Raw genomic sequence first — 17,273 nt, 5'->3', positions numbered from 1 at the left:
GAGATGAAAATGAGTTAGCAGGTCGAGTAAGGACACGGGTTGTTGTTTTTTTTAACCGGTTTTGTCTTATCCAGCCAGTGTGCTGAGATATCTTGGCGCCAAGGGTTGAGTTTATCCTCTCCATTACAAATAATTAAAAAGAAATGTTGTGCACAAAGCAAATTGGCGCCCTGCCAGTGGCAACACTCTGTATGTGTATACATTGTGATTACATTTTCGAGATCCAAGGAATGTACTTTTATTTTTTTTAACCTCTACTCTTCGGCTGCTGGGTCGTACAGAATGGAGGATCTGTCTAATTCTTTTGCTACATGCTTTGAGGAAGGGATGTAACATCTATCAAATAGAATAGGATGGGAAGAGAGGACAGGACAGGACATACCGTAGGTAGTGAGCCAGGCAGTGCAACCGGTGTGTGTGGTAGAAACTGAGTGCAAATTAAAGGGCAAGTCAAGGAAGGTGTCAGATTCATAAGGATTGTGTACAGAAATTAGGGTGTGGCCCCACACCAAGCATCACAATCCTGTGGGTGTGTGTCTACCAGAGAAATGCTAGTGAATTAACACTGCCACACAGTTCCTCAGGTTATGTAGCAAGCTTAGGTAGGACAGCACTGGCCTGGCTGTTCCGGTGTAGATCTTTTGGAATGGAACAATGACAGGCGTTAAGATGCAAGAGAGACCACTGTCCGTCAACAAGAATAATTGGGTGAAAACCCCTTCATTAATATTCCACGCAGTTGTAAAAAGGCCATGGCGTTGCCTCAAAGCCAAAAGAGGCTGTGTTTTTATTTATCTATTACTGGTTGTGATAAAGCGTAGGTGTCAAACTCAAAGCCCAGGGGCCAGATCTAGACCACCACATAAATGTTTTGGGCCCGCAAAAGCAATCCGTGTGACTCAGTTTCCATGAATCTTGTACAAACCTGTACCAAAATTATAAACTGTCATATGTAATAAATAATAATTATATATCTTTTTTCAGTTGACAGTAACTTGAAAAAATAGTTGAACAAACAATTATCATTAACTTCTGATTTCAAAACTCGTTATCCATCAATTTGTGATGTATATGTAATAATGTGATGAGGTGATTAAACATTTATTTAACACGTAAAGACTGAAATTGTCTTGAATAAAAAAAGTATACATTAAATACAATTCCCATTTCGATAAAACACTGCACACAAAATGTTTTTCCCTCTTTTATTGAATTGCATAGTGCTCATACGGAGAAGAAAAAAAAATGGCAGATGAATGAATGAATGAATGACATTACCTCCTAATGCTGCAAATTCAACAAATGACAATCTTCAGTGCTTTACGACCTATAAAATGTTTTGAAACTCTTGTGTGTAATAATTTGGAACAACTCATTTTAAGGTTTTAAAAAAAGTGATATGCAATGCCATGGTAGCATTTTATTATCAGAAAATACTGTTATCATTGGAAGGTTTTTTTTCTTTCCAAAAATACAGTATGTAATGGTTATTGACTTGAAAATTATGTGGATTGTCATTTGCATAAACGTTTTTGGAAAATCTGCGAAAATGGTAATTTTTATCTAATATGCAATACCGTGTACTATATATGAATTGACAGAGACCTTAATACTGTATTTTAATGGCAAGGCAGATATTGACATTATGTTTATGTGAATAGACAGGCAGATTATTGTTACATAATTATTGATTATAGTATTAGGGCCACACAAAAGAAAAACAATCGACAAAAGTCATCAAATTAGAAGGAAAAAAAATTCTTGTTGACTTAATTCTCGGACTACTATGAAATTTTTTCTTAAAAGAAATTCATCGATAGTCCTAATAATCCTACCTATGATTATTTTTTTATTTTTAAGAAAAGTAAATCATTTTTCTTTAAAACGTGGACATGCTTTTCTTTTGGACAGCAATTATTTGCTTTAAGGAGGCCTCGGAATGTTAAAACCTTTGATTCATTTTCTGGGAGTACTCCACATTAAGGAGTTAATGTACATTACAGGAGTTAATGTGGAGTAAGTGCTTAACGACGTTACATTTTTAGTTTAAAATAAATTGGGAAGGGCAATCAAGGGCACATTTTTTAAACCGGTTTGTCTTATCCAGCTTGGTGCGAGAATGCTTAGAGACGCTGGCAGCAAGGTTTGAGTTAATCGTTGCCATTAATGATGCATCATTTTAAAAAAAAAACACAAGGTGGTGCACAATGGAAATTAGCAACCTGCCAAATTACAACACCCTCTATTTGGGTACAGTCAGGTTGTGATTTTTGAGATCCTGTAGTTGTATCTACTTTTGATGTTGTTGTTTTGTTCTTTGGTGAAAAATTATTCGTGGACTTGAAAGGAAAGCACATGTTTCTCCACAACCTGTATGTACCTTTCAGCATTAATGGTGCCTCCACAGATGTGTAAGTTACCCATGCCATTGGCACGAACACAGCCCCATACCATCACAGATGCTGGCTTTTCAACTTTGCCTCCATAACAATCCGGATGGTTCTTTTCCTCTTCGGCCCGGAAGACAAGACGTCCACAATTTCCAAAAATAATTTGAAATGTGTACTCGTCCGAACACTTTGCGTCAGTCCATCTTAGATGAGCTCGGGCCCAGAGAAGCCGGCGACGTTTCTGGGTGTTGTTGATAAATGGCTTTTGCTTTGCATAGTAGAGTTTCAAGTTGCACTTACGGATGTAGCGCCGAACTGTATTTACTGACATTGGTTTTCTGAAGTGTTCCTGATATCCTTTACACATTGATGTCGGTTTTTGAGGGATCGAAGGTCACTGGCATTCAATGTTGGTTTTCGGCCTTGCCGCTTACATGCAGTGATTTCTCCAGATTCTCTGAACCTTTTGATGATATTGTGGACCGTAGATGATGAAATCCCTAAATTCCTTGCAATTGTAGGCTGAGGAATATTGCCGACTATTTTCTCACACACTTGTTCACAAAGAGGTGAACCTCTCCCCATCTTTGCTTGTGAATGACTGAGTAATTCAGGGAAACTCTTGTTCTACCCAATCATGGCACCCACCTGTTCCCAATTAGCCTGTTCACCTGTGGGATGTTCCAAACAGGTGTTTGATGAGCATTCCTCAACTTTCTCAGTCTTTTTTGCCACCTGTCCCAGCTTTTTTGGAGCGTGTTGCAGCCATAAAATTCAAAGTTAGTGATTATTTGCTAAAAACAATCAGGTTTATCAGTTTGAACATTAAATGTCTTGTCTTTGTAGTGCATTCAATTAAATATAGGTTGAACATGATTTGCAAATCATTGTATTCTGTTTTTATTTATGTTTAACCCAACGTCCCAACTTCATTGGAATCGGGGTTATACAAAGAAACCAGAACGACCTGTTGAGAAGAGGAAAGGGAGGAAAGCCACACGACACAAATTTGCTGCAAGTTAAAATCTGACAGATAAAAAATGCTAAACAACTGAAATAATGTCCCTTACCAGTGCACCATTTCTTTTTAGATTGGACGGAGAATTATTTTAGCCGCTGGTTTTTAGGCTGGCATAAGACACAGCCATCACAGGAGTCTTACTTCACACACTCTGCACATTTGTATTACTCACACTGTACATATTACACACATTGGTCACATTCACATCTCGTTCAGGGTCCAGTCTCCCCAATTTTAATGCACAACACCCCATCACACACGGTCACAATACAGGAATAATGGTTGCCAGTCGCCGACCTGCTAATAAGCCATAGTAATAAGAGTGGGTGTTGAGTATTCGCATTTCTCTTGACTGCGCCCCACCCTTCTTTGATGTGCCGCCTCAGCAACTCCGTACACCAATTGACTAACACAGTGATTCCCAACCAGTGTGCCGTGGCACATTAGTCTGCCATGAGCAATCTTCAGGTGTGCCGGGGGAAATTATCAAATTTTACTTAAATGCTCAAAAAAAATATTAATTTACCAGAATTTAATGTATCTTTGTTCCTCTATTTATGCCAGTGAGGCATAGTGACAGACAGAACAAATAAATGCTCTTCTATTCCATGGCAGGAAGTGCATACAGTAATTACTGTGCATCTACTTTTTGTGCCATTTTTGTTTGTTGGTGTGGCGTGATATTTTCCAATTGTAAAATATGTGCCTTCGCTCCATAAAGGTTGGAAATCACTGGACTAACATGCATGTGATATGGTGTTCATTTGCTCATAAGTTCTATAGACATGCGATAGGCTTTAATTGCTTGTGCTGGGACCACTAATATTAACACAGGTTATGGTAAGATATCAACTCACAGGTTCTTCCAGGTGTTTAGACACTATAAAAAGCAACCCAATGCACCACTTGTCAATAGCACTGCCCCCCACCCATCCACAAATAAGAACACGATTTGACTGTTGTAACATTACTTGTGGTCAAATGTCTAGACTATCTGACTAATGTTCTGCTGTGGTTCGCACCCCTGTTCGCCTTGCCCTTGCTGTCCTTCTGTCTGTTCCCGAAGACCCCTTTTCTGTCCGGCTCCATTTTCAATAAACATCAGAATAATTAAAAAAATAATAATAATAATAATAAGCAGAGGGAGGATTTCAAACTCCCCTGCTGCAGAAAAGGCATACAGAGAGCCACCATTTTGCATGTCCATGCAGCTGAACAGGAAAGGTAAAATAATAGTAATAATAAATAATAATATTTTAAAAAAATAATAAAGAAAACTGTGTGTTATGGGTATTTAAAAATGAATGTTGTGAGAAGCGCTTGGCAAGCTTTCCAACTTGACAAAAAACCTGTTATGTGCAGTACATAGGTATGATTACAATTTGGCACGCTGCTAGGAAAGCAAAGGAACGTACCATCTGCTCTATGTTTAAGACAAAACAATTGCTTCCTTTACATTCAGTCTCAACAAAATATAAGAATAAAAAAGTGGAGCTCGGGGACATTGATGCTGGGCATCCCAGAATGCCTACCGGCGTTAATTGTTTTTAATTACGTGTTTTATTTTTCGTCGTTGTTGTTTGGGTTTCCTTGTAGTCTAATAGTAATTGGATGCGTGTTCTAATTAAAGTAAACTGGGAATAAAGGATACTGCTGGTCAAAGACCAACAAGGTGCTTTATTACAACTAAGACGAATTAATGGCCATTCTTTCTACCACACACCTGTCAATGGTACCGTGCATACATTTGTAATTACTAAAGAGGAAGACGGCGAGACGACGTCGACAGCCTGGCTTGACTAAACGCAGAGAGGGCGAGCTTGTTACAATTAATAAAGTAAAATTAAAAGTAAAAAGCTAAATTGAAAATTATTTTTAAAAAATACATTCAAAATACAAATATGTATTTATATTGATTTGATCTAAACCACTGAAATGCTATAATATGAGACTATCCCGCTAATACTTGCTGTTCCGTCTTATTTCATTGGGTTCTTCTATCTATTTAGCTCAATTCACTATCTCAACGTTAGTGTTCATTTCTATTATTTGATCATAACCGGGAGAAGGCTGCTAGTCATGGATGACAGCAACCCCAGTCGAACTTGACGAACCCGAAGATAGGTGTGCCAGGTTTGTGGCAGCATTCAAAAAGACTAGCCTGTAATTACTGCAAAACCGGCAACAACAAAATATTCATGACGTCTGTGAATACTAATGTACAGTTGATTATAGTGATAGTTTATTATTTGTTATACGTTTGTGAAAAGGAGTGGACAACTTTCCTGAATAAACTGCTCCCCGGCTTTTTGGAGGAACTCCTTTTTACGATTATTTGAATCTTTTTTCATTTGTTTCAGTGTCTTTATTCTTTGTCTGGAACACCACGCTACTTATGACTCTGGCACGAATTCAGGACAAAATCTTTTGTCACGACGCCCTCAGTGATATTCATAATTTATTGTGTAAACCTTGTAAGACAGAGCTATTAAGATTGCAACGCTTTATTTGAAACATTTAGACCAGGACTGGGAATTCATTGGGGGGGGGGGGGTTGATTTTAAAAGATGAATAAATACATTTTAAGAAAGAAAAATATTACTGGACTCTTGATAATGTAAATGCTTGGCTGTCTTTACATTCGTTTGCGCTCAACACTTTTGCTGTCTTTTGTAATTGAAATGACACAATACAAAACACAGCTCCTTTTTCTCAAATGACACCTCTTATGTTGTCAGGCCTCGGCATAATCCAGAGAGATTCACTTTCCTTCTCGGCTGTCAGTCTGCTAAGGAATTTATTTCAAGAGTATTCTTGTGTTTAAACATGGTCCAATGCACCGGAACGGTCGGTTTTAGCGGGATTTTACTGTTGTTTACGTGCACCATTGTGGCCGCTCTCCTCAAAGAAAGTGGAGGATACCGCTTCCTTTATTGTGCTTTCAAAAGTCTTTCTCATCATTCTTGTAGACCACCAAACCCTAACCAGTCAATTAAGTTGTTAATGATTATCAAAGCATTAGGTTCACCTGCATGACCTTTATAGACAAAATGGAATCCCGAGGTAGGTGCACAGCAAAACATTGGCTTAAAAAGTAATGAAATGAGGAAAATTATGGAATTTAAATGACATTATCTGCCAATAGAACAGGAAAATTATTCGTGTTATATTTTGCAACGCTGTGGAACTACACAGGTGTTTTTGTTTGTTTGTTTATTTTTTTTAAATATGTTGTAGCGTCATACTGTACATAAAATCCCAATATTAGTAACACTCTATGCAATGCAGTTCTACGCCACTGCAAACTACAATAATTAACCAAATGAGCATTGTTCTCTTATGGGGTCTTATTAGACTCCTGCAGGTGTACCTAATGGTTTGAACAACAAGTGTAGTTCCACCTTAGGTCATCGTCTCACTTAAAAAAAAAAAAAAACAAGAAAAAAAAAAACACAGGTTAAAACATTTTATTATGACAGCAAAGCTCTTACTGAAAGAAACAAACAAGGTTTCATGTCTCCCCTATTCAGGTTACATGTTGTCATTGTACACAGTAAGGGACCCCTCCTTTCAAAAATCCCTCCCACTCTTAATCCCAAACTGCATTGGGACACATTTTCCATTCAGCTTTGGGTGTGTTTCAGTGTTAATGAATAGATATACTTTATATTTTTAGCCAAAAGGGATTGAACGCCTGAGTTCTAAGGTAAGACCTTTCTCTCTAAAGCTTTCAATTTAAAATGTAACAATTCTATTTGCAAATAATAACAACCGGCGCAACAATTCTAAGGTGAAAAATGAAGTGTGAAGTGTAACATTTGGTTCATGGATTGTGTGATGTAGCATACAAAAAAATTAGCTGCTCAAACCACAAAGAAATGTAATTATATGATGTTCGCTGGGTTCCAAAATGCTTTGTTATTGAATTTTCTCTGTAAGAATGACTAAGGCCAGTCAGTGTCAAGTAACAATGGATATATTTTACTTGAATGTCATTGACCTTTTTCTCTCTATGCATGCAAAGATGCGGGTCTCCTTTACTGTGCTGTGCCTGAGTGTGGTGATAAAGATCGGTGAGTGAAATCCATCGCCACTTGTAATTAATCAGAGACACTTTAAATGGTGGCAGGTGCGTGCTAGCTCCAATTGAACAAGTTTGAATGCTATTGGTTGATTCTAAACACGGCCACATCCCAATTATAAGAGGGCACGCACGCAACTTTATTTACGTCCGCTTTCAAAAGATTATAGGTTAAAAATGATAGGTTATAGGTCAAATTAAACGTTTTTAAATGTTTTATATTCGTCCAATTTTTTTTTTTTTTTAATAGCACAAAAACCCTCCAGTTGAAAAGGGGTGTGTAGATGTTTTATAGCCACTGTATGTAGAATTAGATTAGATTAAACTTTTTGTCATTACACGCCACAAGTACAAGGCAACAAAATGCAGAATGCACGAGCAGTCAAAGTAATGTATGAGATGGTGTATAAATATATGTCTGTGTACATTTCTACAGATATGTACAGGCTATATGATCGTGTACTATGCAATGTACAGTCCAAGTTGCAATGACATTAATGACAAAGAATTTACTGTATATGTAATCAATCTTGTGTTTTTGTTTGTTTTGTTTTGGAATATAACTGGTTCTATAGAATACTGTACAGCGATGTAAGCAAAGGGCTAAAGAAGCCACATTTATTTTCTAACAGTCATTGTATTGTCTTTTCTTTTCCCTCATAAATCAGCCACTGCAAGTACATGGTGCTACACAGGCTGCGGTAAGTGAGAGTTTCTGACAAATGTGGTTAAAAGGGCAAAGTTTAATGGTTTTGAACGGGTTCCCGGTCTCCCGCTTGAGCAGATCACACACCCAGCCACTGGCAAGACCTCGATGGTTCCTTCTGCGGGGGTCAAAGGCAGTCGCCCGTCAATATACAGAGCAGCCACGTTGAGAAGGACGAAAAGCTCCACAGCTTCTCTTTTGTCAACTTTTCATCTCAGCATACCTTCAAAGCCATCGTAAATAATGGACATACAGGTACTTTAAAAGCCCAAATGATGTCCTCCATTTCCATTTAAAACGATTTGGAGTCTAAAATGACACAAAATAGTAACCCTGATGACTTTTTTTTTTTTTTTTACAGTAATTGCATAGTATACTAATAGAAAATGTATAGCAACATTAGTTTAATTCCGTGAACTTTGAAGGTTCCAGAATATATTTTCTACTCCTCTAAATGACACTTCCCAACCGCCAGGAATGCCCAGGACAGAAGTTTGGGGGGTGAAAAAAAAACAAAAAAAAAACTACCTTACTGCTACCCTACAATGATTATCTGTGTCCCGTTTCTGCTTCTTTTGCCTAGCCAAATTGTTACTGAAGGACAACGAGGTGGAACTGAGTGGGGGTGGACTCAATGGCACCTATTCCACAATCCAGTTCCATTTCCACTGGGGCGACAGAGATCACCATCCCGGGTCTGAGCACACCATCGATGGGCACAGATACCCAATGGAGGTACAATAGAGGCCCACAAATGATACAAAAATTCCTAAAAAGAAATCTTTGGCGAAGGAATTTCGAGTGCTTGATAAATTGCGACACCTTGACATTTGTCATCGCTTGCAGATGCATATTGTGAGTCTGAAGAAAGGTCTGTCAGTGGCGCAGGCCGTCGAAGATTCAGCCGGCATCGCCGTTCTGGGCTTCTTCATTAATGTATGTGCAGATAAACAGCAAAGGCCAGCTTTTGAGTCACCAAACTTACTGATGACTGTCCCTCCTAGGCGACTGAAGATGAAAATGTGTCAAGTCCTTGGAGGGCCTTGACCTCTTACCTTCTGAACAAGACGGGTATAAAGCACGTGACTTGAACACGTCGTGGAGATAGAAAAATACGACTATAGAGAATGCTTGAAATAAGTCTGTACAGTTTATTATCTTTACAAAGAGGTCAGATAATCAACACGTTGACTCGCCCTTTCATGTTGCTAAATAAGAAGGTCAATAAATTAGAAATGCGTACAGCGGGACACAATTGTTTGTTTGTTTTTTTGCAGTCACAACCTGCCGTTGTGTATTCTTTCAGACACTGAAGTTAACGTGACGCACCTCATCTCCATCGACGACCTCATTGGGGGCGTGAACCTCGCCAAATACTACCGCTACATGGGCTCGCTGACCACCCCCTCCTGCAATGAAGCGGTCGCCTGGACGGTATTTCAGGAGCCCATCGGAGTCAATAAAATTCTGGTGAGTCGGGAAGTCTGAAAAGTAGGTCCAGATAAGCCAGACTATTGCGGCTTTGGAGGCGGACTTTTCACAGGTATTTGCATCAGACATAATGAGCATGCAGTACAGGTGCCGAGTTAAAGTCACCATCGATGACTTGCTGCTTTTGACAATCGTTCATATTTATCTTGCTAGACGGATTCCATGTGAGGATGCAGATAAAAACAAAAAGAATATCAGATCATTTGTTTGAGCGATGCCGCGTGCGATCCGGCTCGTTATCGGATCGTGACGGCTACCCTCGCGTACACGATTCTGTCCTCGCACGTGTATGAGGGCTCAACGTGGGCGGGGAAGTCTGACCTCAACCGGTTTGACCCCTGCTGTGGCACATGTGGAAAACTCGTGCATATTCTGTAAACTACTGAAGTCATGGACAAACAGAAACTTTACATGAAGCCAAGGCTCAGAAATGTGTCTTCAGTATTTTGTTGCATTGTTGAATGGCACTGATTAAGTTCTGTGGTGGGAAGTGATAAAGTGCAAATACTTCATTTCTGTACTTTTTTTAGATTTTGTTTGTTTGTTTGTTATTGAATTTCTCCCCCGCCCCGCCTTCTAATTTCAGCTCCAACAGTTTCCCTTGAAGACAGGCCTTACCAATGTGTATCGCCCGGTACAAGACCTCCATGGACGCCAAGTGTTTTCTTCTCCTGCTGTTATTCTACCTCCCAGTGGGTTGGGATACGTAATATGAAAGGACATTTTAATGCAGCGCTACCCAACTTTTATTTCGCTAGGGCGCATACAGTTTTTTTTTGTTTTTTTTTCTTTCATGAGTAAAAATCCAAACAAAAATGTCACAACAAGTATATACTGGAATAATGATGATTTCGTCCCAATTTACTCACAAATTGACTTACTCAATGTGAAATATGGGACATAGCCACTGGGATAAAGCGCAACGATAGTACTTGTATCGGTGCGCGATAAAAACCGAAGGTATTTTAAGTACACCAGCACAGTAAAAAATTGCCACTTGGTTGACGTTTGCAGTGGTGTAGAACGGCTAACATACTGATATTTGAGGTCAATGTTTCCCAGCATTTATTGAGCTAAGGCAGAAAAGTTCATTATTTACTCAATTATACACTGAAATAATGCTGATCTCATCTCAGTTGGCTCACAAATTGACTTAGTATTAACTCGTCAGCATAATTCAATGGTTTGATTTACTGCACTGAATTCTCTTTCCTTAGGTCATGTATGGTGCTATGCCGATGACTGCGGTAAGTCACCGTCAAAGGCGTCCGAATACGATATCGGACACGCGTGCAAAGGGCAAAATGCTGTTTAAGCTTAATCGGGAACTTCCATTGTCCCCCAACCCCAAACTCCTCCACAGAGTTCGGTCCTCCCAAGTGGCACCTTCTGCCCGACTCGCACTGCGGTGGCGAGCGCCAGTCGCCAGTCAACATCGAGGCGCAGAACGCCGTCAAGGACGAGCACCTTGACGGCTTCACTTTTACTAAGTTTGACGACAAACATGTCATGAAGTACATCACAAATACAGGCCATACAGGTTGGAAAGCGCTCCTCCCGCTCAGTTGAAATTTATGTTGATGATTTGAAAGTGTTTATTGTAATTAACAACACTGGCACTTGCCGACATAGCCAATGTGGCAAGATCTACTTCAAAAAGCTCTGACATATTTATTATTTATTGTCATGTTAGCTAGATATTTCACTATGTCAATTGTATTTTGAATGTAAAAGAAGGCCAACAGTCTTAATGTATGTGCACTCAATAGCCATAACATTAGGTACACTTGTAGTGGTTTCAAATTAGTGCCATATCAACATCATTATTAGGTTATGATGTAAAATTGCATTGCATCATACTGAGGGGTGGCAGTATTTAACCACTCACATTTGATAACCAAAATATTAGAATCAACTAATAAACATATTGTTACATGAAAGCATTAAAAACAAATAAAACAAATACGATCTCAGTGGAACTGTTTTAACAGCCCCAAATCGTTTGGTTCACAAATGGTCTTACTATAAAATTAAAAGTAACTTTGAATCATAAAAATCCATTACATGTAAAAAATAGAATAAACAAATAAAAACAATTTTCTAAATGTGAAAAATATAATTTAAACGTAAACATATTTTTTAAATTGTAATTTAATAAACACATTTAAGCATTTATTTATTTCTCTTAAATCTATCTTGAAAAACATTACATTTTACATCTAAAATTAAATTACTATTTTAAATATCAAATTCAAAAACCTTTGTTTAAATGTTTTAAAATGTTATTTTTATGTTTTAAAATCTTTTAAAGATACAATTGAAAAAAAATCATTATCATTTTCTTGAATTTGTGTTGTATATTTTAATTACAGTATTATTATTTTTATTTATTTAGTGTGGCCATAGGAGGAATTTCCAAAAATGAAATTAGCCCCAAATATGACAAAAAAAGGATCCCCGCCTTGCATTAGATTGTGCGGGTAGCATATCCAATGGTCTCCTGTGCGTGTTGTTTCCCTTTTTAGTAAAGTTTGTACTGAAGGAGGGTGCAATGGAGTTGTCTGGGGGCGGCCTGGGTCACGTCTACTCCACTCTCCAGTTCCACTTCCACTGGGGTTCCTTATCTCCGGGCTCCGAAGGCTCTGAGCACTCGGTCGATTCCAAAAGATTCCCAATGGAGGTGCTCAGAAATCTCATCATACATGTTCCTGCCATTTATTGTTTTCTGAGGTTTTTACTCCCCCCAAATATTGTTTTAGGTGCATATTGTGAACAAGAGGAAGGATTTAACTCTGGAGGAGGCAGTAAACACCACAACTGGCCTGGCAGTGTTGGGATTCTTTATTGAGGTAACATAAAGAGTCATTATATGGTGTGCTCCCCAAATACGCTATCCTTGTTTTAAAGGTTTCATTTAATGTTGAAGAACTGTTTGTTTTTACGCATTTATTTAGATACAATTTGTAATTAACTTTTATGTGCAAAATATTTGAACAGAATCATGATTTAAGCATGTTTTTTTATGATCCTATTTTGAAGCACAGTGTTAATGTTCCATCTGTGCATAATGTGACAGTGGCTCACAATAATATGAAATATACTTTTGAATAATAAAACTTAAGTCTTGTTTTTGATGACCACCTGGCCCTACTATGCTACTGTATTTTAATATTGGTCACAATGGTGGTACTTGGTGTAAACGATTTAAGAACTACTAGTTTAGTGCACAGGCATCTGGCCCGCCACTTTGTTTTTATGGCTAAATGTTTCTTGAGAATCAATTGCAAATTGTCATATTCCTATACAAGCAGAAGAGTAAAAAAAGAAACAAATATTGATTAGATGATTTTAATTTCAATTTTAATATGCACTCCTAACTTTCCACAGTCATGCTAAGGTTTTAATTTTGCATGTTGCATATTTAGCATTGCTGATCACATAAGACCACAGATTTAAAAAAGTGCGAGGTGAGGCAGACAGTACTCTAGCCTCACAAAGGCGGACAACGATGAGGCACATTCAGGTAATTACTGGAGGGTCTCCTCATGCAATGGACTATTCCATTTTTATTTATTTTTTATTTTTTTACTGCGTATATGCAAACTAGATTCAGGAAGACGGTGCTTCAAACAACAGGCCCTAAAACACAAATTTACCAGTTTTGATACAAGCATTGAAGTGGACATGACTCTGCTATGCCAGCCGAGCATGTACGTACATAAAATGATCGCAATACAATTTTCCCCAATTATTGACAAGGAAACCCCATGTCTTCAGAGTACTCGCGTTGATGCGCTGAGAGACGGAGGAAGTTTCATAAATGAAAATATATTACACATTGCTTTCATACCCTACACATGAAATAAAACAATAATCAGAGAAGAATAACAAAATGCACGGCATTTCAATTTTTCACATTACGTGTTCGTAAAAAAAAAAAGTATGTTGAAGTTAAACGACTCGTATTATTGGAGCTTACTGCATCACCTACAGTAGTTATGCAACTCCTCTTCGTTTGTGTCTGAATGACTGTATTTTACTGCCCCCAGTGGTCAAATCGCACACGACAAAAAGAGCTGCAATGAATTCATCATGGTGCACAAACTGTTTATTGTTTTACTTTCTATTCAGTGATGATATTACAACATCCAAATTACAATATTATAGAATGCTATTTTCCATGTTAAACAGTATTTACTTGTTGACAGATGTCAATATCAATGGTGTAATTTCTCTCTAGGCTGCAGCAACGGGCAGAAGCAGTGGGGCTGCTGACCAACATGAAGATGTGAGTCCATTCAGATTTTGACCACCATATTGCATGACCCAGCAGTCCAATAGTTGACATTTTTTTGATATAGTCGCAAGTCTCCTCTGATAACTCCTCGGATGTTTCAATGACTGGCACCTGGAAAGCACTGAGCAGCTACCTGGCAGCGATACAAAGCATCGGTGTGTATAGCTTTGTTTTGTTTAATGTGTGTGTGTGTGTGTGTATAGACTCTGACTAAAAACATCTTACAGTAAGCAGACTTCTGGGCATAGAGTTTTATCCAATTCGTGCAACTAGCTTCAGCGCCGTTGTACAGTGTCACATTTCGGTCCGTTTCGCCGTAGTTCTTCCATGATGGCTGATCGCGCGATCTTCTTTGGTCTCCCCTTTATTTGTCTTTGTTTGCCAACCACTGGTGTCCATCTCATTGTCATAGAGCAGTGATTCTCAAAGTACCATATGTGTAGAGGGAGCTCTTGCGCCTGGATTATGTCCCACCGGGTCATCGCGGGGCTTTGTGTTAATGTTCAAACCGTGCATGATGTTACAGTGGCTTACGATATTACCGGTAAATACACTTTTTTCGGAATAAAACGTGTTTCCTTTTTTGGTGAAGACTGTTGCCTGCGACGCAACTGTATAATGTTGGTCATAATGTCACTTTTGCTGTAGGGTCACAGGTGGAGGTCTCAGAAGAGCTCTCGCTTGCTGAGCTGCTCGGCGATGTGGACCTGACCTCTTACTACCGCTACAACGGCTCATTAACCACACCGTCGTGCAACGAAGCAGTGGTCTGGACCGTCTTTAAAGAGTCAATTAAGGTGGACCAGAGTCTGGTAAGCGCATCATGAAGGGTTTGTATGACCTAGCGCGGTTTGTATAACGTCACCTGGATAGTCCCTGCTACAATTATCAGATTAAAATGATGGAGCCGTAGCATGCCTTGAAACACGTGTATTTATATTACCTACACTGATAGAATGATGGTATTACTTATTTTAAGCTAAAACTATCCATAACCCGTAATAAAATCTCAATAACAAGTGAGACTACCTGATCAATATCTGTATATCAGACAAAGAACAAACCTGTTTTGCCTTATTTTATCTCGTGTCTCCGTGTAGTAGACAGCAGGACAGAGTAGTAGCTCATTTCAGAACTTTACCGGGTCAGGTCCGGAAGGTAAGTCTAGCTCGTCCCAGACAGTCCATTTGAAGGGTTCAAAGCAACACCTTGAAAGCAATCCTAAAATATGGATAGTAAAATAAAAAATATCAACTGCAATCAACTCGTATGATTGCTGTTCGCGAGCACGTCAGCCTGATACTGATCAGCCGAGTATGCGACTGAGGTGCAGGCAAAGAGGTGTAGAAAACCTCGTATTGTTTGCACGGCTGATCAGTATCACACTGACGCGATATGAAACATCCGACAAAAGAACTGATTTTGCAGATTACCAAAAAAATGTCCTTTTAAATGCCTGCAATTGTTCCAACTGACACAACAAGTTTTTACTATCAAGAGCAGCATTTAATCATCATGATTTATTTCTTGTCATTTATTTATTTATTTGAGTCATCATTTTGTTGACTTGGAGTCGACACGTGCAGGAAGTCTGAAAGCTTTACGATAGCAGAGCAAGTTTGCATTGACAGCCTCTGTGTTCGTCATCCCTGCCTCCAGCTGACGATGTTCCCGAACCGGACCGGCTTTCGCGACGTCTTCCGGCCCGCGCAGGCTCTTCGCGGCAGGAAAATCTACACCACAGCTGGAGGCAGCGCCCTTGCACCAGCTGAACTCTTTCTACTGCTAGTTTTTTTTCTGTCTCTCTCTCCTGTGACTGACAACTGAAGTGTATTTCTTTATCTATCTTGCACTTTTTTTTTTCATATTATAGAGTATTGCTATGTGTTCTGGCTGTCCATTCTTATTTGTGTTGGCATGCCATAAATCTAGTTGTGTCAGGATGTAGTTTAAATTATTGTGACTATTTTTACACTTTATGAGTCCGTCATATCCAGAATGCCAACCTGTAACTATGACTGAAGCTTATCAATCATCTGTGTGTGTGTGTGGGTGAGTGGGTGGACAAGATTTCATGAAATAAAATGCAGTGACTGAAACGTACAATTGTAAGGGGTTCTATTTCTTTTCCCTGTAGCGTTTTTCGTCTACTGCTTCTGCGTCGAGGATGATAGTATTTTTTTTTTTTTGTATGTAAATATCACGTTCCTTATATGAGGTCGTTGCCACTTTATTTGAACAAAACATTTTTGCCTTGTTCGGAAAGTGAATAGCGGAGATGAGGTCTGATATGGTTTAAATGACACTTCTGGCAGCAAATGATTCAAAACAAGATGTTAGAACACGTTAGTTTCATTATATTAAATCGAAATGGCGTGGACTTGGAAGGCCGTCATCAGTAGTGATGGGAATTGATAAAGAATTTAGAGAATTTCTGATTCATTATCGATACTGCTTATATCATGGCGACTTCCGCGGCCGATCAGTCGCTGCGACTCAGACGACCAAAAATATTGCTTGCCCTCTCACCAGGGCGACGTCTCACGGAAGGCAATTTGCACAGATCACCACTCACGCTCATGTAACAATTAGCATGGGTTGATTGGTCATGCCCACAGAGCGAATCACTTGGATGATGTCATAGAAAAGCGACTATTGTTGCGTTACGAATGGCACAGTCGCGTAGCAACAGAGCTAACACAATATCCCGCACATCCAAATAATGATATGAAGTTTTATTGCACGTCAAGTTGGTAAAGTTCAGAACCAGAATACACTTCTTACATGTGACGTCAAGATGACTCAATAAGCAGAGTTCCTAAGAATCAAATCACTGGGATCTGGTTCTCAAATACAACCGGTTTTTGAGTCCCATCCCTGGTCATCAAACCAGATGTATAATCAAAGTTGTTTAGTTTTTTGTTGTACTGTGTAACACTCTTCTTTTTAGCCCATGGTGAATCGCTACACACGCACAAATGTGGCCTAAAAAGAACAAAACGAAACCAAAATATTTAGGAATGAGGCGTCCATTTGCAAGCTCCAAATATGGTCTTCTTGCACCTTACTTGTTATTGCTATTGTTGTTGTACAGATGGCAAAGATTCAGATTGATGTGACTTAACCACGCTAGCATTGGCCACGTGTCGAAAGGGAACGAGCAGCGTTTCATTTGTTTATTTATTTATTTTGCGTGATTTGCTCACGTTGTGATGACAAATACGAGTTGTATTAATTGGTGCTACCGGCCCTCGCCTGTATTATATACGTGATAGCTACGTGCAAAT

The 17,273-nt window shown here is 39.0% G+C and overlaps 1 protein-coding gene across 1 annotated transcript; it reads left to right on the top strand.

The window, feature by feature from the left end:
* Window positions 1-7,019: 7,019 nt before the first annotated feature.
* Window positions 7,020-16,092, top strand: LOC133417884 (uncharacterized). Its single transcript, XM_061706089.1, has 17 exons — window positions 7,020-7,117; window positions 7,436-7,484; window positions 8,161-8,193; window positions 8,277-8,453; window positions 8,782-8,933; window positions 9,045-9,134; window positions 9,203-9,269; window positions 9,505-9,668; window positions 10,276-10,381; window positions 10,907-10,936; window positions 11,053-11,229; window positions 12,215-12,369; window positions 12,449-12,538; window positions 13,930-13,977; window positions 14,051-14,141; window positions 14,635-14,798; window positions 15,646-16,092. Exons 2-17 carry the CDS (start codon window positions 7,436-7,438, stop codon window positions 15,811-15,813), a joined length of 1,761 nt encoding a protein of 586 aa, XP_061562073.1. The 5' UTR covers window positions 7,020-7,117; the 3' UTR covers window positions 15,814-16,092.
* The last annotated feature ends 1,181 nt before the right edge of the window (window positions 16,093-17,273 follow it).

This window comes from Phycodurus eques, chromosome 19, assembly GCF_024500275.1.
Source record: "Phycodurus eques isolate BA_2022a chromosome 19, UOR_Pequ_1.1, whole genome shotgun sequence".
NCBI lineage: Eukaryota > Metazoa > Chordata > Actinopteri > Syngnathiformes > Syngnathidae > Phycodurus > Phycodurus eques.
This window is presented reverse-complemented; position numbering and strand designations above follow the sequence as displayed.